The 24,294-nt window shown below is 48.5% G+C and overlaps 1 protein-coding gene across 1 annotated transcript in view; it reads right to left on the bottom strand.

Moving 5' to 3' along the window:
- HDAC11 (histone deacetylase 11) overlaps window positions 1-23,636 on the bottom strand; it is a 65,116-nt gene extending 41,480 nt beyond the window's left edge. The window contains exons 1-3 of the mRNA XM_066241779.1: window positions 23,521-23,636; window positions 22,458-22,606; window positions 20,191-20,291 (exon numbers count right to left, since the gene is read on the bottom strand). Coding sequence (XP_066097876.1) covers window positions 20,191-20,291; window positions 22,458-22,606; window positions 23,521-23,522 — 252 coding nt within the window. The 5' untranslated portion in view covers window positions 23,523-23,636. The remainder of the gene's footprint in view (window positions 1-20,190; window positions 20,292-22,457; window positions 22,607-23,520) is intronic.
- Window positions 23,637-24,294: the final 658 nt, after the last annotated feature.

Genomic DNA, 24,294 nt, shown 5'->3' with positions numbered 1-24,294 from the left:
ACAGGCTTGTATTTCAAAAGGAAAAGGGAAAGAGAGGGACAGATGGTGAGGGGAAGAAGAATACAGAGGATGACCTAAAAAACTGACTCATCCAGTGCTGGAGGTGGCCATAGCTGGGAGAGGGACTGATCCTTCCACATAACACAAGATAAAAATGCATCCAGATCACAAATCTCTAGACATCTCTCCAGTTCCAATCAGTGCAACAAGACACAGCTGAAAACAAGAAGTGGGGAAAAAGGGTAGTAACTCAGGTCTCCACGGAGATCTGAGACACACCTCCACCTACTGAAGCTGAGAAAACACCCTGCCCCCAGAGAGATTAATTGGTAGAACAGACCTTCAGAGTCTCAGGTTATACTCACTCATTCCTGGATACAGTTTCAAGGAAACCCTCTGCTGAGATCAGTAAACAAGACTATCATCTGTTAAAAAAACAAACAAATTGAAACTTCAAAGCAGCCCAAATTCGAAAGTGGATTACAAATAATAGCTGATGCCAACTCAAGAAGACATAGAAATAACACAATTGAAAACTGGAGACAGACAACACCATGCATAAACTCAACCAGCTCTACAAACAAAACACAGACACCATGAGAAAACAAAGAAGAGCAATCCAAATGAAACCACCTTCAGGAAATGAACTGAGTTTGGAAATAACCAAACTTCCGGATGTGGAGTTCAAAATAATAACTGTAAGGATGCTTAGGGATCTTAAAACAACAATGGATGGTCATTACGAACACCTAAATAAAGAGGTAGCAAGTATAAAAAAGGATATTGAAATATTAAAAAAAGAATCAGTCAGAGATGACAAATATAATATCAGAAATGAAGACCACAATGGAAGGAATTAAAAACAGGATGGATAGAGCTGAGGATTGAATCAGCAAGTTGGAGGACAACTGGAATGAAGAAAACAAAGCAGAGAATAAAAAAGAAAAGAGACTCAAAAAGTCTGAGGAAAATCTTAGAGAGCTCTGTGACAACATAAAGAGAAATAACATCTGCATCATAGGGGTTCCTGAAAAAGAAGAGAAAGAACAAGGAATAGAGACTTTGTTCAATCATATCATAGCTGAAAACTTCCCTAAATTAATACAGGAGACACTCTCACAAGTTCAAGAAGCACAGAGAACTCCATTAAAGAAAAACCCAAAGAAACCTACACCAAGACACATCATAATTAAAATACCAAAGCTAAGTGATAAAGAGAAAATACTAAAAACTGCAAGATTAAAAAAAAGCTACCACCTACAAAGGAGCCCCCATAAGGATGACATCCGACTTCTCAACAGAAACACTTGAGGCCAGAAGGGAATGGCAAAAAATATTCAAAATAATGCAGAAGAAGAACCTACAACCAAGACTACTTTATCCAGCAAGGCTATCATTTAAAATTGAAGGAGAAATAAAAAGCTTCCCAGACAAAAAAAAAAAAGAAAAGAAAAGAAAGGAAAACAAAACAACAACAAAAAAAACCTCAAGGAACTCATTACAATAAAACGAATGCTACAGAAAATGTTAAGGGGCATGGTGTAAACAGATCAAAGTGGGAAAAGAATACAGCAAAAGAGGCATACAGTTTTAAAGAATAAAATGGTAATAAACAACTACATATCAATAATAACCTTAAATGTAAATGGATTAAATGATCCGATCAAAAGACATAGGGTATCTGTGTGGATAAGAAAACAGGACCCGTACATAGGCTGTCTACAAGAGACACACCTTAAAACAAAAGATGCACACAGATTGAAGGTAGAAGGATGGAAAAAAAAAACATTTCAAGCAAATGGAAATGAAAAAAAAAAACTGGGGTAGCAATATTTATATCAGACAAAATGCACTTTAAAACAAAGGATATAGTAAGAGATAAAGAAGGCCACTACATGATAATAAAGGGAGTAATCCAACAGAAAGATATAACTACTATAATTATCTATGCACCTAATATAGGAGCACCTAAATATATAAAGCAGACTTTGATGGACTTAAAGGGCAAGATCAACTGCAATACTATAATAGTAGGGGATTTCAAAACCCCACTAACATCACTAGATAGATCCTCAAGAAGAAAAATTAACATAGAAACTGAAGACTAAAGGACACAATAGATCAACTCGATTTAATAGACATCTTCAGAACTTTTCACCCTAAAGCAGCAGAATATACATTCTTTTCAAGTGCTCATGGAACATTCTCTAGGATAGACCACATATTAGGGCACAAAAGTGGTCTCAACAAATTTAAGAAGATTGAAATCATATCAAGCACTTTCTCTGATCACAATGGCATGAAACTAGAAATCAACCACAACAGAAAACCTCAAAAACTCTCAAACACATGGAAACTAAATAGCAAGTTATTAAATAATGAATGGATTAAGAATGAGATCAAAGAAGAAATAAAAATTTCCTAGAAACAAATGACAATGAGCATACAACAACTCAAAATTTATGGGACCCAACAAAAGCAGTACTGAGAGGGAAGTTCATAGCACTACAGGCACAACTCAAGAAACCAGAAAAAGCTCAAATAAACAACTTAACCCTGCATCTAAAAGAACTAGAAAAGAAACAGCAAGTAAAGGCAAGAGCTCATAGAAGGAAGGAAATAATAAAGATCAGAGCAGAAATAAACGACATAGAAGGTAAAGAAACAATACAGAGGATCAATGAAACCAGGAGCTGGTTCCTTGTAAAGGTAAACAAGATCGATGAACCTTTAACTAGACTCACCAAGAAAAAAAGAGAGAGGACTCAAATAAATAATATTAGAAATGAGAGTGCAGAAGTAACAACTGACACAACAGAAATACAAAGTATTGTAAGAAAATACTATGAAGAACTGTATGCCAAAAAACTAGACAACCTAGATGAAATGGACAAATTCCTTAAAACATACAATCTTCCAAAAATCAATTTAGAAGAATCTGAAAACCTAAACAGACCGATTACGCCAAATGAGATCGAAACAGTTATCAAATAAATCCCAACTAAGAAAAGTCCGGGGCCTGGTGGCTTCACAAGTGAATTCTAACAAATATTCAAAGAAGAACTAACTCCTATCCTTCTCAAGCTATTTCAAAAAATTCAAAAGGAAGTGAAACTTCCAAGCTCCTTTTATGAGGCAAGCATAATTCTGATTCCAAAACCAGGCAAAGACAACACAAAGAAAGAAAATTATAGGCCAATATCCCTGATGAATATAGATGCTAAAATCCTCAACAAAATATTAGCAAACAGGATCCAACAATATATGGAAAAAATCATACACCATGATCAAGTGGGATTTATTCTGGGGAGGCAAGGCTGGTACAATATTTGCAAATCAATCAATGTGATTCATCACATAAACAAAAGGAAAGAGAAAAACCACATGATAATTTCAATAGATGCAGAAAAAGCATTTGACAAACTCCAGCACCCATTCATGATCAAAATTCTCAGCAAAGTGGGAATACAGGGAACATACCTCAACATGATAAAGGCCATCTATGACAAACCCACAGCCAACATCATACTCAATGGGCAAAAATTAAAAGCAATCCCCTTAAGATTAGGAAAAGGCAGGGGTGCCCCCTTTCACCACTCATATTCAACATAGTCATGGAATTCATAGCCACAGCAATCAGACAAGAAGAAGAAATAAAAGGCGTTCAAGTTGGAAAAGAAGAAGTAAAACTATCATTATTTGCAGATGATATGGTATTGTATATAGAAAACTCTAGTCTCAGTCAAAAAACTACTGGACTTCATAATTGAATTCAGCAAAGTGGCAGGATATAAAATTAATACTCAGAAATCAGAGGCATTTTTATAGGCCAACAATGAAAGTCAGAAAGAGAAATTAAGAAAACGATCCCCTTCATTATTACAACCAAAATAAAAAGTACCTATGAGTAAATTTAACCAAGGAGACTAAAGACTTGTACTCGAAAAATTATAAAACATTGATAAAAGAGATCAAGGAAAATACACACAAGTGGAAGCATATACCGTGCTCATGGTTAGGAAGAATAAACATCATTAAAATGTCTATATTACCCAAAGCAATCTATAAATTCAATGAAATACCAATTACATACTTCAAAGATATAGATCACATATTCCAAAAATTTATATGGAACCAAAAAAGAACACGAATAGCCTCAGAAATCTTAAAAAAGAACAATAAAGGAGGAGGTATAACACTTTTAGATACCAAGTTAAACTACAAAGCCATTGTACTCAAAACAGCCTGGTACTAGCATAACAACAGGCATACAGATCAATGAAACAGAACAGAGAACCCAGAGATAAACCCACAGCTCTATGGACAACTGATATTTGACAAAGGAGGTAAGGAAATAAAATGGAGTCAAGACAGCCCCTTTAATAAATGGTGTTAGAAAAATTGGACATTTACCTGCAAAAAAATGAAACTAGATCACCAACTTACACCATTCACAAAAATAAACTCAAAATGGATAGAAGACTTAAATATAAGTCGTGAAACCATAAGCATCTTAGAAGGAAACATAGGCAGTAAGCTCTCAGAACTCTCTTGTGGTGATATATTTGCTGATTTATCTCCACGGGGAAGTGAAATAAAAGACAGGATAAACAAATGGGACTATATCAAACTAAAAAGCTTTTGCACAGCTAAAGACAATAATAACAGAATAAAAAGACAAACTACACAATGGGAGAACATATTTGACAATACGTCTGATAAGGAGTTAATAACCAAAATTTATAAAGAACTTGTAAATCTCAACACCAGGAAGACAAACATTCCAATCAAAAAATGGGAAAAAGAAATGAATAGATACTTCTCCAAAGAGGACATGCAGATGGCCAACAGGCATATGAAAAAATGCTCAACATCACTAATCATTAGAGAAATGCAAATTAAAACCACAATGCAATATCACCTCACACCAGTCAGAATGGCGCTCATCAACAAAACAACACAGAATAAGTGCTGGCGAGGATGTGGAGAAAAGGGAACCCTCCTGCACTGCTGGTGGGAATGCAGACTGGTGCAGCCTCTGTGGAAAACAGTATGGAGATTCCTCAAGAAACTGAAAATCGAACTGCCTTTTGACCCAGCTATCCCACTTTTAGGAATATACCCCAAGAACACCATAGAACTGCTCCAAAAGGAGAAATGCACCCCCATGTTTGTGGCAGCATTGCTCACAATAGTGAAGATCTGGAAATAGCACAAGTGTCCGTCAGAGGACAAGTGGATTAAAAAGCTTTGGTACATATATATACTATGGAATACTACTCAGCCATAAGAAATGATGACATCGGATCATTTCCAATAACATGGATGGACCTTGATAACATTATACGGAGTGAAATAAGTAAACCAGAAAAAAAGTAAGAACTATATGAATCCATACATAGATGGGACATAAAAATGAGACTCAGAGACAGGGACAAGAATGTGATGGTAAAGGTGGTAGGGGGGTGGGGGGGATGGGGCCAGGAAGGAGAGAGAGGGTGGGGGGAGGGGAACGGCACAAAGAAAACCAGATAGAAGGTGGCTGAAGACAATTTGACTTTGGGTGAGGGGTATACAGCATAATCAAATGTCAAAATACTCTGGAGATGTTTTCTCTTAACATATGTACCCTGATTTATCAATGTCACTGCATTAAAATTAATAATAATAAAAATAAATAGAGCAAAAAAAAGAACCCTGAAAAGAACTGTGTTAATCTGTTTATTAGTCTGTGTCCATTCTGGACCCTCAAATTTACAAACTTTTGATGACTTCATTGAAAATGCCAGTGAGTTGAAGCAATAGGAACCTTCTGTCAATAATTACTTTTAAAACATTTATTAAAGGTTATTGTTATACTAATACTGTTAATGAATACTTCATGATAGTAAGCTTTAGAGTACGTTTGCATTACTTTTTTATACTTTTCAGTGTTTTTAATTTTTTATGATTTGAACATGTCAATTGTACAAAATCAATACAATCTTTTTTCTTTAAAAACAGTAATCGTGAAACCATAAAATAAGAAACAATGCTTGGCAGTGACCTTAGGGAGTAATATAAAGTAAAGAGTCATTAGATTCTGCCAATTTTTTTGTAATCTTTCTTACTGGTGGTAAGTCTTTAAAGAGCCTCCTATATCAATTAGAATTTCTTGAAAGATGAAATAGAAGTTGACAACAAGTATGTAATAAGATTTAAATTCACTGGTATAGGGGAAATGTGACTAAATTTACAATGAAATATCCATTTACCTGCGACTGGCAAAAATGAAATTAGAAAAAAATCCAAAAACAGTCATTGTAAACAAAATAATTTTAAAAAATGAAAAAAAGATATAAATATGGTAAAAAATGAATTTCACTTCTACATAGAGATATGCTTTTATTTTTGCATCTTTAAAATATATGACTGAAAATCTCAATGTCATTTTTTAAAGAAACAACAAAAAATTACCAAGTTTGTATGGAACCATAAGAAACCTCAAATAGCCAAAGCAATTCTTAGGAAAAAGAATGAAGCTGGGGGTATCACACTACCTGATTTCAAATTATACCACAGAGCCACAATAATGAAAATAGCATGGTATCGGCAGAAAAACGGCCGCACATACCAATGGAACAGAATCAAGATCCAAGCAATAAAACCAGATATATGTGGACAAATCATCTTCAACAAAAGAACCAAAAACACAATGGAGAAAAGGAAGCCTCTTCAAAAAACGGTGCTGTGAAAATTGGAAAGCCACATACAAAAGAATGAAACTTAGCTACAGTTTGTTCCCATGTGCAAAATGAATTCAAAATGGATCAAAGGTCTGAATATATGACCTGAAACTATAAAGTACCCAGAAGAAAACATAGGTATTAAGCTCATGGGCCTTGGCCGTATAGAACAATTTATGAATTTGACCCTAAAGACAAGAGAAGAAAGACAGAAATAAATGTATGGGACTGCATCAAACTGAAAAGCTTCTGAGCAACAAAAGAAACTGACAACAAAACAAAGAGGCAGCCAACTGAATGAGAGATGACATTTGTGAACAACAGCTCCAATACGGGGTTAATATCCAAAATATACAAAGAACTCACAAAGCTCAGCAACAAACAAGCAAGCGATCCAATTAAAAAAAATAGAGAGAGGACCTGAACAGACACTTCTCCCAGGAGGACATACAAATGGCCAGCAGATGTATGAAACCATGCTCACCTTCACTAGCTATTTGACAAATGCAAATCAAAACCAAAATGAGATTCCACCTCACCCCAGTTAGATTACCTATTATCAGCAAGAAATGTAATAAGAAGTGTTGGAGAGGCTGTGGAGAAAAAGGAACTCTCATCCACTGCTGGTGGGAATGCAAACTAGTAAAATCACTATGAAAGAAAGTATGATGGTTTCTCAGAAAAATAAGAAGAGAATTACCATATGACTCAGCAATTTTTCTTCTGGGCATCTACTGTACATTGGTACGTAAAGACACATGCACGCCCATGTTCATCGCAGCATTATTCACAGTGGCCAAGACATGGAAACAACCAAAGTGTCCCTCAATAGATGATTGGATAAAGAAGATGTGGTACATATATACAATGGAATACTACTACTCAGCCATAAGAAACAATGACATAGTGACATTTACTACATGTATGGACCTTAAGACCATTATACTGAGTGAAACAAGTAAATCAGAAAGAGCTAACACCTGTATGATTCCACACAGATGGAATATAAAACTGAGACTTATGGACATAGATAAAAGTGAAGTGGATACCAGGGGGAAGGTAAAATGCAGAAGGGGTGGGACAAAGGACATAAAAGCATACAAGTAGAAGGTGAGAGAAAGTTATTTGACAAGGTGATGGGTATACAACATAATCAACAGTTCAAATGCTACAGAAATGTTCACCTGAAACCTATGTACTCTTGTTAATCAATGTCACCCTGTTAATGTTAATTTTCTAAATAAGGTTTAAAAATTAAAATATATATATAATACCTGACTGATAAATATTTTGAGTTTGAAGGATAGCTCATTTCATTATAGTCTTAAAGTTTCTAGATATTGCAATGAATTATATTATTAAAACTGTGACTTTTATTTCAATTTTTAATTTTAATGAATGCTGAATTAAATAATGCGTGGCTTTTAATGATTAGCTCAGCACTTCCAAATTTGTGTGGCTTTGCTTAGATGTTTTTACTGCTTTCTTTTACCCTAACATCCCTATTTTGGTCATAGCTTGAAATTTTTTTCAATCTCTAACCAGAAGATGGGAGTAAAAAAATGACTTTGAGACCAGATTATTATCTGATAATACTTCTATATTCAACTAGAACCTTGTGGTAAAATTTTAAAGAAATACCTCACTGAAATACCTCGGATACAACAAAAATCTTACAAAATCAAGCTAAAAAGTAAATATAAACAACTGAATAGTCACATATAAAAGAAAAATTGGACTACTTAATTATATCATACAAAAATGTTAGCTTAAAATGGATCATAAGCTTAAATGTAGGAGGTAAGATTATAAAACTCTTAGAAAAAATGTAAGTATAAATATATCTTTGTGACCTAGAGTTAGAAAAAGTCTTCTTAGATAATATACCAAAAGAACAATCAAATTTTAGTTGTTAGTTTTAATAAAATAATTGAACATCTAGAACATAGCACAATCAACAATAAGAAAGTTTGGGGTTTTTTTTGTATTTTTCTGAAGTGAGAAGTGGGGAGGCAGACAGACAGACTCCCATATACGCACGACTGGGATCTACCCGGCCTGTCCACCAGGGTGCGATGCTCTGCCCATCTGGGGCATTGCTGGGTTACAACCAGAACCATTCTAGTGCCTGAGGCAGAGGCCATGGAGCCATCCTCAGCGCCTGGGCCAACTTTGCTCCAATGGAGCCTTGTTTGCAAGAGGGGAAGAGAGAGACAGAGAGGAAGGAGAGGGGGAGGGGTGGAGAAGCAGATGGGTGCTTCTCCTGTGTGTTTTGGCCGGGAATCGAACTCAGGACTTCCACATGCGGTGCTGATGCTCTACCACAGAGCCAGCCAGCCAGGGCTAATAATAAAAAACTTTTAAACAGATAAATTGTTATTTCTTCAAAAACAAAAACCTTTTAGCTTCATTTTTTAATTTTATGTTTTATGTCTAGTTTACATTCAATATTATTTTTGTAATATTATCAGGTGTACTGCACAGTGGTTATATAATCATATACTGCACAAATTTCTCTTCCCCCAATATTTCCAGTATGTACTCGGCACCATACATACTTGCTATAATATTACTGACTGTATTCTTCTTGTTGTACATTTCATACCACTGACTACTTTGTAACAACCAATTTGTAATCCCTTCACATTTTTCAACCAGTCCTCCAGCCCCCTTCTCTGGCAACCAGCAGTTTATTCTCTGTATCTAGGAGTCAGCTTCTATTTTCCTTGTTCATACATTTTGTCTCTTAGATTCCATATATAAGTGAAATCATATGGTATTTGCCTTTATTTTTTACTGACTGATTTCACTGAGCATTCTGTCTATCCATGCTTTCAGAAATGGTAAGATTTCATTGTTTAGGTGTACCACTGTTTTTATATTCACTCATGTATTGATGGGTACTTGGGTTTCTTCTGTATTTTGGCTATTGTAAATAATGTGGCAATAAACACAAGTGTGCATACATTGTTTGCAATTAGTGGTTTGGGTTTCTCTGTATATATAACCAGAAGTAGAATAGTTGGGTCATAAAGCCATTCCACTTTTTAATTTTTTTTTCTTTTTTCTTTCTTTTTTTTTATTTTTTTACAGATGGGGCAGACAAGGACGGACAGACAGACAGGAAGGGAGAGTGATGAGAATCACCAGTGTTTTGTTGCAGTACATTAATTGTTCACTGATTGTTTTCTCATATGTACCTTGCCAGAGGGACTCAAGCAGAGAGAGTGACCCTTTTCTCAAGCCAGTGACCTTGGGCTCAAGCCACTGAACTTGGGCTTCAAGACAGCGACTTTTGGGTCCAAGCCAGTTACCATGTGGTAATATCTATGATCCCATGCTCATGCCAGTAACCCCACTCTCAAGCTGATGAGTTCAAGCTAGTTAAGCCCGTGCTCAAGCTGGCGACCTTGGGGTTTCAAACCTGGGTCCTCAGCATCCCAGGCCAACTCTCTATCCACTATGCCACAACCTGATGAAGCTCCATTTTTAATCTTCTGAGGACACCCCATATTGTTTTCCACAGTGGCAGCACCAATCTGCATTCCCACCAACATTGCACAAGGGCTTCCTCTTCTTATCTTCACCAACTCTTGTTTGTGAATTTATTAATGATAGCCATTCTGACAAGAGTGAGGTACTATGTCATTGTGGTTTATTTCTCTGATGATTAGTGATATTGAGCATCTTTTTATATATTTATATTTCCTCTTTGAAGAAATGTTTTTTTCAGGCCCTCTGCCCATTTTTGTTTGGACTGTTTGATTGTTTTTGGTGTTGAGTTTTATGTGTTCTCCATAAATTTTGGATATGAACCTATCACAGAATATATCTTTGGTGAATATCATCTCTCATCTTGTAAGTCATCTTTTCACTTTGTTGATGGTTTTCTTTGCTGTGCAAAAAATTTTCAATTTGATGTAGTTCCATTTGTTTATTTTTCTTTTATTTTCCTTGCCCAAGGAGAAATAACAGAAATGAGATATCGAGAAAAAAAAGAGATTTTAGTGCCTATGTTTCCTTGTAGTTTTATGGTTTCCTTTTAGGAGTTTTATGATTTCCAGTCTTATATTTAAGATTTCAATCTATTTTGAGTTTATTGTTGTATGTAGTGTAAGAAAGTGGTCTAGTTTTATTCATTTATTTTGTATAGGTAAAATTTTTCCAACACTATTTATCAAATAGGTTATCTTTACTCCATTCTTTTTTGTTGTTGTTGTTAGTGTGCACATGCATGCGAGAGAGAGAAAGAAAGGGACAAACAGGAAGGGAGAGAGTTAAGAGGCATCAATTTGTTGTTGTGGCAGTTTTGTTGTTCATTGATTGCTTTCTCATATGTGCCTTGATCAGTGGGGAGGAGGCTCCCACCAAGCCAGCAACCTTGAGCTTCATTTCAGGGACCTTTGGACTCCAGCCAGTGACCATGGGGTCATTTCTATGATCCCACACTCAAGCCAGTGACTCCGGGCTCAAGCCAGAAACCTCAGGGTTTTGAATCCGGGTCTTCAACATCCCAGGTCAATGCTCTATCCACTGTGCCATAGCTTGGTCAGGCTGTTCCATTGGTCTATATGTCTGTTTTTATGCCAGTAACATGTTATTTTGATTACCATGGCTTCGTATTATAGTTTGATGTCTGGTTGCATGATTCCTACAACTTTGTTTTTATTCAAGATCTCTGTGGACATTGAAGGTCTTCTTTGATTCTATATACTTTTTTTTTTGATTATTGATTCTAGTTCTGTAAATTACACCACTGGTATTTTGAAAGAAATTGCAATGAATTTATAGATTGTTTTGGGTAGCATAGATATTTTAATGACTATTTTTTCTATCCATGAGCATAGTATGTGCTTCTATTTATTTATATCTTCTTAAATTTCTTCCTTCAGTATTTTTCATTTTTCCAAGGACAGGGCTTTCACCACCTTGTTAAATTTATTCTCAAGTCCATAGTTCTACTACTTATATATTGAGTTCATCCTCCAAGTTAAGTCTCCAACTATCACCATTTTTCCCACCATACCCTCAGCCTCCTCCCCCCTTCCTGCAGCCATCACCACACTGCTGTTTGTCTGTGAATGTTTCTGATGTAATTGTAAATGGGACTGTTTCTTTAGTTTCCCTTTTTGGATAGTTTGAATGGGAAACTAGATGTTACACATCTGCTACAAGCTTTCTTTATAGCAGATCCTTCATGGTCTGACTGACCCTAGGCAGAGGCTTGGAGGGGCTCTGGGTACTCCGCAAATATTTACTAAGTGCCCGCTAGGCAGCAGGCCCTGAGGCGGGGGTATCCAGCCTTAGTCGGGAAGCTTGCAGCCTAGCAGGAAAGTACCTCTGTGTTCAGGTCAGGCACAGAGAAGGCTGCAGGAAGGAGCAAGGTGAGAGGTCAGGGCTACAAGGCATCCAGTGGGAGAGGACTGGCCAGTGTGGCCACTGTGACCACCACCCAGGACTGAATGAGACCGAGGCATGGAGAAGCCTGCAAAGAAAGCAGGTGCCTGCAAGGGGCCAGGGAGGCACGGGAATGGGGTGGCATCGAGAGGCTGGGCCACTGTGGCTTAGACACTGGCACCAGGGAAGACCTGTCTGCAGGTGCTGGCACTGCCCTGAGCACCTGTGTGGCCACCCTCCCAGACTGAGGACAAGGCTGAGGATGGATGAGGACAAGGCTGAGGATGGATGAGGACAGCTTAGGTCCGCTGAGGACAGGCTGGGGACGGGTGAGGACAAGGCTGAGGATGGATGAGGATAGGCTGAGGATGAATGAGGACAGGCTGGGGACGGGTGAGGACAGCTTAGGTCCGCTGAGGACAGGCTGGGGACGGCTGAGGACAGGCTGGGGACGGCTGAGGACAGCTTAGGTTGGCTGAGGACAGCTTAGGTTGACTGAGGACAGGCTGAGGTCGGATGAGGACAGCTTAGGTCCGCTGAGGACAGGCTGGGGACGGCTGAGGACAGGCTGAGGACTGCTGAGGACAGCTTTGGTCGGTTAAGGACAGGCTGAGGATGACTGAGGACGGCTGAGGACCGCTGAGGACAAGGGTAAGGACGGATACAGACGGCTGAGGCTGGGGAAGCTGCTCTAACCCGTTCCTCGGGTAGGGAACCCGGTCACTGGTCTGAAGGGAGAGCTCCACCCAGCCTTGTCCCTCTGCCTGTAGGTGGAGGGACCACCGGCCGGCGGGGGCGGGGGCGCCGGAGCTGAGACAGTGTGCACAGCTGCGGGACCCGCCTCCGTGTGTGTGCACGCACACTCATGCGTGTGTGCATGCGTGCATGGGGGTGTCGTGGGCCCTGAGAAAGCAGATGCCTCTAAGGGGGCTCCCGGTGGCTGACGGGGCTCAAATTGAGCGGCACAGGCCAGCGGCCATTTCTGCGCAGGGGCCTCCCACGCGAACCGTCAGGGAGAGGCCGGCACGGTGTTCCCACCCGCAGCAGCCCTCACGGAGCAGCTCCTGGGCTCCCCGTTCACCAGTGGGGGCCGACGCCATCGCGGTCCAGCAGGCGCTGCGCAGCTCTGCCCCGCCCCCCTCACACCCTCTCCAATCAGCTCCGCGCCATTCCGACCAATCAGGACGGCGCCCTCCACACCAATCAGACTGAAGACTCGCATCCTCCTCCGCGGACCAATGGACTGGACGGGGGGACGGGGGGGGACGGGGGGGACGGGGGGGCAGGGGGGGCGAGGGGGACGAGGGGGACAGGGGGGACAGGGGGACAGGGGGGAACAGGGGGGGCAGGGGGGACGAGGGGGACAGGGGGGACGGAGGGGACGGGGGGACGGGGGGACGGGGGACGGGGGGGGGATAAGGGGGACGGGGGGGACAGGGGGACGGGGAGGGATGGGGGGACAGGGGGGCAGGGGACAGGGGGGACAGGAGGGGACGGGGGGACAGGGGGGGACAGGGGGGACGGGGGGGCAGGGGGGGCGAGGGAGACGAGGGGGACAGGGGGGGCAGGGGACAGGGGGGACAGGAGGGGACGGGGGGACGGGGGGGCAGGGGGGGCGAGGGAGACGAGGGGGACAGGGGGGACAGGGGGACAGGGGGAAACAGGGGGGGCAGGGGGGACGGGGGGGCCGGGGGGGACGGGGGGGGGACGGGGGGGCCGAGGGGACGGGGGAGACGGGGGGGACAGGGGGGACGGGGGGGACGGGGGGAAAGGGGGGGATGGGGGGACGGGGGGACGGGGGGGACGGGGGGCGGGGGGACAGGGGGGGACGGGGGGGACAGGGGGGACGGGGGGATGGGGGGATGGGGGGGACGGGGGGACAGGGGGGGACAGGGGGACAGGCATGGGCCTCCATTCTCAGCTCCCCTCCAGCTGCTGGAGCGCACGGAGGCCGAGGACCGCGTTCCCGCCGGGCTGTAGCGCAGCGGCGAGGGGCGTCACCTGAGGGCCGCCTGGCCCGGGCGCATTGGGTAGTTTCTTTCTTCACCCCACCCTAACTGGGGACTCCGGTGGGCACTGAATTGGCGCCAGCGACCGCTGAGTGACAGCATGTCCGTATGCATGTGTGGGGCGGGTGGAGGGGGAGGAGGGACAGACCCGGAGAGGAGCGCTGCCAGCTCCACCTGCTCACCCCTGCCCAACAGCCTGGTACGGAAGGCCTGGGGCCATTGCTTCCTGTGAACACGAGTGGACACACAAATGAGCCACTGCAGGGACCCACGGAGTGGCTACGTCCTCCTCGGCAAGCCCGCGGACAGACTGCAGGGCCGTGACGCTGCAGGCAGCCTCCGGAGGGTCCGATGTGGACACAGCGCCGTGACCAAGGCGGCTCCCCACCTGCGGTCCATAGCGCCTTCTAGCCCGACGGCGCTCCACCCAGAAAGGGGCGTGCATCAAGCACGTTTAGGGAGCACCGCTCGTGTGGCCCACCTCCTGGACATCCCGAGTCCACTTTGGCAGGTTACAGGCTCCGGGACGTTGTGCCATAGACTCCTCCCTAACTGCTTCACCCCACTTCTCCCGCCTCCTGACCACAAACCTCCGCCTATCCCCTTCGCGTTTTACATAACACCACTGTGCAGACTCCGCAAAGCTGCCACCCTGTGGGACCGCGCGTGGGAACTCCGAGCTAGAGACTGAGCTCTACGTGGGCCAAGCCTACAGTCACCAGAACACACGTGGGCGCCAGCCAAGGGGACCAGCCCCCATGGAGAAGGCACCTGTCGGCCAGCGTTCCTCGACTCCTGGACATGAAGGGCAGGCGGGGCACATCAGCCGTCTCAGCCAGCAGTGGTCTCTGTGCACTGCAGTGCGGCTCACTGATGCTCCAGACCTGTGCTGTCCGGTCCAGGCACTGCTGGCCACATGTGGCTATTTGAGTATAACTGTCAGTTAATTTAAAAATATATATATATATATTTTAATTACAGTTTTGTTCCTCAGTCACACTGGCCATATTTTAAGGGGTGAATGGCCACATGTGGCTAGTGACTACTGAAGTGGGCAGAGCCCTTGTAGAATATTTCCTTCTCTGCAGAAGGTTCTGCTGGACACCCCTGCTCCCGTCAGGGGTGCGGTGGACTGGGAGAGACAGAAGGACCCAGCACCAGGGACAGATAGCTTATCTAGGAGGGCACAGGCTGGAGTGGGGCTGCCCTGATCTGCCCCCAAGTCAGGCCCTCCGCCAGCCCGGGCAGGGCAGGGCACTAGGGGACAGGTGCATGGGAGCAGGACAGGCACAGGGCTCAGAAGGGTTCATCAGGGCCAAACCTCACGAATCCAAACCAGCATCTGCACGCAGGGAGGAGGTTGGCTACAGCCCCACTCGGAGCCCCAGCTGCTTGGTTTGGGCCAGGACCTGACAGCAGTAGAAGTGGGGCCAACGGAGAGAAGGAGATGATCCCACACGATCACCTCAGGCGATGGAAAAAGCCTCTGACAAAATCGAACACCTTCATTAAGTCAATCGACAAACTAGGAGCAGAAGGGAACTCCCCCAACACAACAAAGGGTGTGTGTCACTCACACACACACATGTCCGACTTAGGGCCAGCCCTCTATGTCCTCTCATCTGTGAAAAACAGGAGCTCTTAACAAATGGGCCCGGAATGAGGACTTGGGGCCACTGGAGAGCCTGTCCTCCCTGCCCAGTGTCAAGTACTCTGACTGCCCCCTGCCCGCCCTTGCTCCACTCTGTGTACAGCCCTAGTCACCGCCAACAGCAGTAGCTGGACTGTTTCCTCTCTCTCCCAGAGGGCCCAGCCCCGGGGGATGGGCGGGCATGCTCCCTGCTGCACAATGCCGAGAATGACGCCTGGCACACGGTAGGTGCTTGTGGCACGTGCTGCCAATCCTCCCCCAGGTCCCTACCTGCACCTGTCCTAAGGAGGCCACCTCACCTGTCCCACCCCAGCTGAGCCTGTAAGAGCCTGGCCTCCTGCCCGGTCAGCACACAGTGGTCAGCACACAGTGGTCAGCACACAGCACACCCCGCGGGGTCAGGCTAGGCCACCTTCTGGTGAGCCACGTGTAGGCGCCTGCTTCTGCACCTCCCGCCCAGTCCTACAGGTTCCACCTGCTGAAGGCCCCTGAGAGCCTGTTAGAGATGCAAGTTCTCAGGCCCCGCCCCGACCTCCTGAATCAGAACCTCAGGGAGTGGGGCCCAGCGCCCTGGGTGGTCACAAGCACTCCAGAGGGTCTGAAGTGGAAGCACATTTGAGAAACACTGCTCTAAGGAACTAGACCTCAGCTGAACAAATGAGTGAGCGAGCTGCGGTGAACCCGTGAGGCTTACCCCAGCCAGATGCCCACTGCCCACCAAAGGGCACGGCCTGCGGGCTTCCCCGTCCCAAGGCCGGGTCAGATGTCAGGGCCTCCACGCCCAGATGGCCTTTGGGAGCCCACCGAACTGCAGACACCGCTTCCCACTGCCTGCTTTTTTCAGGTGGACCTCCACCCTCACGAGTCCAAACCTGCAACTGCACGCAGGGAGGAAGCTGGCTACAGCTCCACTCGGAGCCCCAGCTGCTTGGTTTGGGCCAGGACCTGACAGCAGTAAAAGTGGGGCCAACGGAGAGAAGGAGATGATCCCACACGATCACCTCAGGCGATGGAAAAAGCCTCTGACAAAATCGAACACCTTCATTAAGTCAATCGACAAACTAGGAGCAGAACGGAACTCCCCCAACACGACAAAGAGTATTTGTCACTCACACACACACACACTCACACGTACATGCACAATCCCACAGCTAACAGCTCACTCAACAGTAAAACACTGAAAAGCACCTAAGATCGGGAACAAGACGAGAATGCCTGCTTTTGCTACATCGATTCAACCAGAAGTGCCAGCCAGAGCAACCAGGGAACAAGAGGAACATGTGAAGTACTACAATTCCACAACCAAGACTAACGGCCCAACTTTTAAAATGGACCCATGACTTGAACACGCCCTCTCTTCAGAGAAGATACACACATGGCTACAAAGCATTCAAAGATGCTTCATGTCATAAACTATTACCGAAATGCAAATTATAACCACGATAGGACACCACTTCACACCTGACCTACTACACAAGCCACAATATAAATGAATAAATAAATAAATGACCCCAGAAAATAAGTGCTGGTGAGGACACAGAGAAAACTGGAACCCTGGCGCAGTGGTTCGAAATATAAAATGGGCAGTTGTAATGGGAATTGTCTTGGTGACGCCTCAAAGAGTTACACAGCATTACCATATGACTCAGCAGTTCTACTCCTAGGTCTAGAAGCAAAATAACTGAAAAGTGTTCACAGACAGAACGGGGTGGGGAGGGCGGACGGGCCGTGAGCAGGGCGGAGCGGGGTGGGCAGGGCGGAGGGGGTGAGAATGTTCCACAGGACGCAGAGAAGGGCCAAGGCGGAGCAGCCCCGGAGGCCTCCAGAGCTCGGGGCACTGCTCAGGGGTCCACCACAGAAAAGAGACAGGGTGCACGCCCGCAGGGTGAGCCTCTCGTTCCAGAGCCACAACGCCCGAGATGGGCGTGGGTCCCCTCCGAGTGTCCCACCGCACCCCTCTCCCAGAGCAGCTGGGACAGAATCCAAACTCCTCCACAGCCTGCAGAACCCTGTGTGTCCTGGCCTCCCGGGGCGTGACCTGCCACCTCAGTGTCCTGGTCCCCTCTCCCTTCAGGAGGCCACGTCCCTCCCCAGGTCCACGGCTCTGGAGCAGCCCGCCTTCCAAGCTCCTCCTGCGTCACCCACTCCCGTGACTTAGTCTCAGCGCAAACCTCCCGTCCTGTCTGTGCGGCCCGCCCCCACCGCTCAGCCAAACCGAGCTCGCCTCCACCCGGCCACCCTGCCTTTCTTCACAGCTCTTGGTGTGTTGTGAAACGCTTTTCTGTGCTTACTTCATTTTCAGTCTTCCGCCATGGAAATGCAAATCCACGACGCCAGCGAGCCTTGCTCGTTCGTTTTTTTGTGCCTAGTCCACAGTCAGTGCTCAAGACGGACGTTGAGTGACCGAACACCCTTCACCTGAGTAGGTGGTTTGGAATTCATCATGTTTCTCTTTTTGCCTTGGCTGCCAGGCAGCTCCGGGTCAAATACAAAACTCAATCCTACCATCCTGGTTAATCCTTCCAGGTGGACACCGGTATTCCCCCACCCTTGACCCCAGTTTTCTGTCCCTGCACCCAGCCCTTCCCCTCTGGACTCTGGCAGGCATGTCCTCCTGGCCCAGCCCCTGGGCTATGGACTGTGACCGCGCATGTCCAAGCCCCAGGAAATGAGGGCAGCCGAGGGCCGGGCTTCCTGCCAAGGCCTCACACACCTCCCTCTCCCAGGAGCTGGGTATCAACCTGTTCCTGGTTCTCTCTCCCGAGTTAACACTGTCCGACTGCACCCAGCATTCCCACAGGTAGGCCAGAGTCCGGGAAAAGGGGGAGCAGAGCTGTGCCCAGGCACCTGGAGGACCGGACTGGGTGCCTGACCCGGGGCCTCCCCCAGGCCTGCCTGACGTCCCTCCTGGGAGACCCTGAGCAGGTGCGGCCTCTTCCTGAGCCTAGGCCTTCCCACTGATGCAGGGGAGGGGCCCAGTGACCTCTGGCTCTGAGTCTAAAATGAGTCTAGCTGGGAAGCCTGGGGGTTAGGGGTCCCACATTCTTTTGTTTTTTTGTTTGTTTGTTTAGGTGAGAGAGGAAGAGAGATAGTGAGGCAGATGCCTGCATACACCCCGGCCAGGATCCACCCAGCAACCACATCTGGGGCCAATGCTCAAGAACTGAGCTATTTTTAGAATCAGAGTCTGATGTGCTCAGACCAACTGAGCTATCCTCAGCTCCAGGGGCTGAGCTCAAACCAATCAAACCTCTGGCTGCAGGGGGCGAAGAGAGAGAGAAGGGGGGGGCGGGAGAAGCAGATGATCGTTTCTCCTGTGTGCCTTGATCAGGACTCAAACCTGGGATGTCTGCACACCCCGGAGCTGATGCTCTACCACTGAGCCAACTGGCCAGGGCCCCACATTCTTTCTTTAAAAAAAAATTTATTGACTTTATTAGGGGTGACCGTGGTTAATAAAATTATATAGGTTGCCAGTGCAAAGGGCTCCCACATTGTTGGGTGCAGAGAACCTGTTGCACCCTTGACCCCACCAGCACAGGATAACAGCACCCAATCTGATACAAACCCCCCGTCCAGCCCGCCCTCCGCTCCCACACAGGGGCCCGACTGCCTCCTCCCTCAGAACCTCGGCCGCTGAGGACAGGCCGCGAGCAGGCAGCATGAAGGCCCAGTTCCGTCTGCGGGTGGAATCTTAACATCTCAAATGAGCTGCAACATTAAGAAATCAGAAACTGCCACTCGATAGCCTGGGTAAAGCCAGGCACTCCGGCCGTGCCGGGCCTGCAGTGGGGCTTAGCAGCAGCCTGCCCCTGGGAAGGGCAGCACCCTTCCAGTGCCCCCACACCACCACCTCCTGCCTGACCGTTTCTGTATGTGCCCTGCTGGGCCCGGGGGGGGCAGGGGAGTTCCAATTCATCTTTAGCCTAACGGTTTTTAACAAGTCTTTAGCAGTGGAAATTCTTAGAACAAAATCTTAAAACTTCAATCCATTATAAAAATAGGCCAAAATAGAACCGCTTTGATTTGACAAGGGCTGGGGCGTCCCCATCTGTCATCCCAGCAGGGGTCTCTGAGGCCTGTTCACCGAGCACAGATTGAAAGTCACTGATGCAGAAGCCGCAATCCCTGTGAGGTTTCACTCTCCACCAACACCAACTGGATGTCCCACTTTCATACTCCCAGAGACAGGGAGCTCACTACCCCCAGAGCAGTCTCGCCTCTCCCTGGTGTCTGCCCCACCTTGCTCCTTCTCTCGGGGACCACAGACTCACATGCTTCCCCTGCACTGTGGACAGGAAATGAGCCCTTTCGGGCTGCGCTTCCCCAGGCTGAGCTGCCACTCCCCCCCCCCCCCCGGCTGGTAGCCCTCCTGGGCCAGGGCAGCCCCAGACCCTCAGCCTTGTACCTTCAGCTCGTTGAGGTAGCGTCTCGTGTGAACCACCAGCAGGTCCTCGTCCGAGGCTTCCCGAGCCTCCACCAGCATGCCATCCGACAGAAGCTTCTCCTCTGAAACCATAAAGAGGGCACCTGCTTCCCTGCTGGGGGGTGGGGGCCCGCCCGGCCCTGCCCCGGGAGACGGTGGGCCCTGCTGAGAACGGGCCACCTCCCAGGTCGGTGTGAACAACGGTCCAGGCCCTTAGGCCAGGGCACTGGGGACACTGTGCACACAAAGATTCTTCCGAAGATACTGATAACTTGAGGTGAGCTCGGGTGCGTCTGCACAGCTTTCGGAGGCAGAGCACGCACGGGTCAGTGATGTCAACTCTCGAGGTGAGACACACGCTTTCACCACTCTGGGGGCCGGAGGGGAGGCTGCGGAGTGTGGCTTCTCTTTCACACCTGCCTGACCCACGATCACCTTCCCTCCTAACCCCTCAGAGCAGCCTCCCAGCCTGCAGCCACAGGGAGCAGCCCGAACTGAACGACACCCTGGTTTTCCAAGGCGTTTATATTTTACCGTGACTTTCTATTTATGGCACGTGAAACCGGCTTTTCCCATTTAGGTGACCTATGTTTCCCATCAAGACAAGTTTATTGAAGGTTTTTAAAAACAAAGGCTAAGTCAACAAACAACATGAAGTACAGAACGGGGCAGGTGGCGTGAGGAGGCAGCATAAAGAGCCCGGGAATGGTCTGCAAATGGCCGGTGTTTGGGAAATGCTGCGTTATTCCATCACCGCCCACTCGCGCACACTAGGAAGATCTGCTTCCTTTTGCAGATGAAGAAACTGAGGTCCAGGGCATGAAGTGCTCTAGAGCTCAGTTAGGACAGGCCCGTGATGCTCCGGGTTCTACGGACATCAAAGGGGCAAACAAGGTCGCAACCGGGGAGACCTGTTTTAGTGTTACCCCGAGAAATCAACCATACAGCAGGTACTCGCCCTGACCCCACCCCAGAACGTGCCATGGCTCCCCACTGCCTGCAGGCACAGGGCCAGCTCTTTTCTTGGAGGCCCTTCACCATGTGGCCCCTGCCTCCTTTCCACCTACATCCTCATAGGGGAAAGGAGGGGGCCCAGGAGGGCTGCTGGCTCCGCAAGAGGGAGACAAGGGACCCTTCTGTCAGGCTACTAGGTGACGCAAGAGCCCCAGAAGGGGCCATGGGGGGGTGGAGTGGCTCAGACTGGAACACAGCGTGAAGGACCATGCTCCGTAAGGCAGGGGAAACAGCAGGTAAGGCAGGGAAAGGGCAGGCTGGCTCTGCTCCTTTCCCTGGAGTTCTTGCCCTCAGTTTGTAGTCTTTTCTATTTACTATTTTCCAGTGAATATTCACACTGGCCACTGTTGCAAACATAACCTCAGTATCACTTGCCATAAACAGAAGTTAACCAGAAATAAGAATAAAAAAGAACAAATACAAGAGAAACAGTGTTCTTAAATCTCTAGTTTGATTCTATGGTCTGCAAGGTGCAGGGCCTTCGCTCGCTCCTGGTGTGTTACAAAGGCAGCTGGGCTTCGTGTTAAATAAAGATGGTCTAGCCCCAAAGTGAGACCTGCTCTGTGCTGTTGTGATCCGGAAGGATTGAGTCGTCCTACACCAGGTAACCCTGCAGGTAACATTTCCCACTTCCCTCAATAAGAGCATGTTTGATATGGAGAGAACAGGAGAATGTCCTCCTACCCGCCTGCTGTGACTCTGGAATTTGCCTCACCGCTGTCAAAACAGTACAAGCATCACCCAGCCCAGTGGGACAAGCCATGAAGGGTCAGAGCCTGGACCTCTGAGTTCCACACACACACACACCCTGCCCCCTAGTAGCTACGTGGCTGTTGGCAAGTTTCCTAACTTTTGTGGGACCCAGTCACCTCCATTTGTAATACATAAAGTTGGGATAAAAGGTCTCTTTCTCTAGGACTCTGAGCTTGTGGCAGATGGACACTGGATCACTCCACACTTGAGCGTCCTCTGGCCATCATGAATTAGCTCCCTTACTGCTGGGCTTCCACGGGAGGACACAGGACTTAGGTCCACAGCGATGGGAAGCGAGGGAAGGTTTGGGACAGGGACATACGATGCTTACAAGTCTGTGTCGGAAATATCCTTTTGACAGTGTGGGTGGAAGGCAGTATAAGAGCTGAGGCAGGAGGCAGGAGAGACTGAGATTTGTTAGGGGAAGGTGGGGCGGGGGGTAAGAAAAGCAGACTCAGGGACCAAGGCTGGGCCTCCCATACCTTTCAGGAAGCTGATCACCTTGCCCCATTTTCCCGCGTCAAAAGGGTGCAGCTTTTCCAGGCCCATGAAGGTTATGTTGTAGCGGGGCGAGTACACAATGGGCCACCGCGTCTCCGGCACATGCTGGTACAGCTGGGTGGCGTGCGGCCTTCCGTGGGCACAGGGACAGAACACACAGACAAGGATGGTCTCAGTGTGGGGAGCAGCCTCCCCCCGCGCGGCGCCAGTCGGCTCTGGTATACCAGACAGCCCTGACCTGGTACCACGAGCTCCCCACCACCACCACCTCCGCCTCCGCCTCCGCCTCCGCCGCCGAAAAGGGACCAACGCAGCAACGGCAACAATAACAGCGGATCCTCCCTGAGCATTGGCTCTCTCCCTGCACGGTCCGGCCCAATCCTCACAGTCCTGGGAGAGGGAGGCTGCACCGTCGCACCGGAGGAGGCTGGGGGCGGGGACCCAGCCCCCACTGCAGGTCTGCGGAGCAGCGGGTGCGCACCAGGTGCGTCTGGCTGCAAGGCCTCAGCACCGCGCTGACAAATTATAACGATTAGCAGCGCGGCCCTAGGCCTCAGTTTCCTATAGAATGTGTGCCTGTCGCCAGGATGGAGAAAATGCACCTGAACAGCTGAGCAAGAAAGCGTCCCGGCTGCGCGAGCCGCGGTCCCGCAGGGAGGGGGTCGCGCAGGCTGTGGCCCAACGCGGAGCCAGGGACGCTGGTCTCTCCGGTCCCCGTGCCCCCATCCACGCCGTCCCCCTTCCGCAGCTGTCGCCACTGCGGGGCCTCCGCGACGCTGGAGGGGGCCGCGAGCAGGCGTCAGACCTGCGACTATCGACCGGCGCCGGTCCCCCGGGCCGCAGAGAAATGACACGGGCTGACCCGGCGTGCGGGCCCGACCGTCCCAGCGCCCGACCCACCTGCGCCCGCACCTGGCTGGCCCGCCCCACCCCGCCCCGCCGCGCCGCCGACGCACTGGTGCTCCCGCCCACGCGACCCCTGGGAACACGGGGGCTTGCCTGCGCCCCACCCCGCGCCCCCACTCCCGCCCTCGCCACACTCACATCCCGCGGCCGGGCCCTCCCGGCGCTGGCCACAGCTCCAGGACCAGGCGGGACCTTGCACGGTCCCGCCCAGGACACGCCCTCCGCGAGGGGCAGAGCTCCCGCAGGCCCGCGCCCGCGCCTGCGTCACAGAGGCTGGGAGTCCCACGCGGAGCGCTCCCGCAGGAAGGAGGCCACGCCCCCAACGCCTATCAAACGCTAAGCCCTGCCTTTCTCAGACGAATACCCAATGGGCTCTCGCCTGGATCGGGGAACCACGCCCACTAGGGGGGGGATGCCGCGCCAGTTTTCATCCCTTGCGTCCCAGAGCTGTAGCGTGCGGCCTCGCCCCGCCCCGGGGGCGGAGCCACCTGATCCCGGCCAGGTCGCCCCGCCCCCCGTCCGCCCCGCGTTGCTGCGCTGTCGCGAGGCTCCTAGAGCGTGGAGGTGCCCCGCAGACCACGCGCTGGGGCCCCTGCGTGACCTAGGGCAAGCCTCCGCGCTCTGGGTCTCGCTTCCACGAGTGAAATAGGAGGGCAGCGTCGCGTGCTCTGGCCTGATGGGTGGGATCCGTGACCTCGCAACTTGAGGTCACGTTCCCCCCCCCCGCCCGGAGTGGAGCCCCCAGCCCTGTCTTTGGCGGCTCTGACCTGGCGCAGCACCCCCCGCACAAGGCATTGGCTCTCTGAGCCTCGGGTTCTTCACCAACAGAACCGGGCTGGGCAGCGAGTCCTCAGGGTGCACCGCACGCCCCCCTCCCCGACCCCGGGAAGCCAGACTACGCCCCCCCCCCCC

Source organism: Saccopteryx bilineata, chromosome 8 (genome assembly GCF_036850765.1).
Source record: "Saccopteryx bilineata isolate mSacBil1 chromosome 8, mSacBil1_pri_phased_curated, whole genome shotgun sequence".
Lineage (NCBI taxonomy): Eukaryota > Metazoa > Chordata > Mammalia > Chiroptera > Emballonuridae > Saccopteryx > Saccopteryx bilineata.
This window is presented reverse-complemented; position numbering and strand designations above follow the sequence as displayed.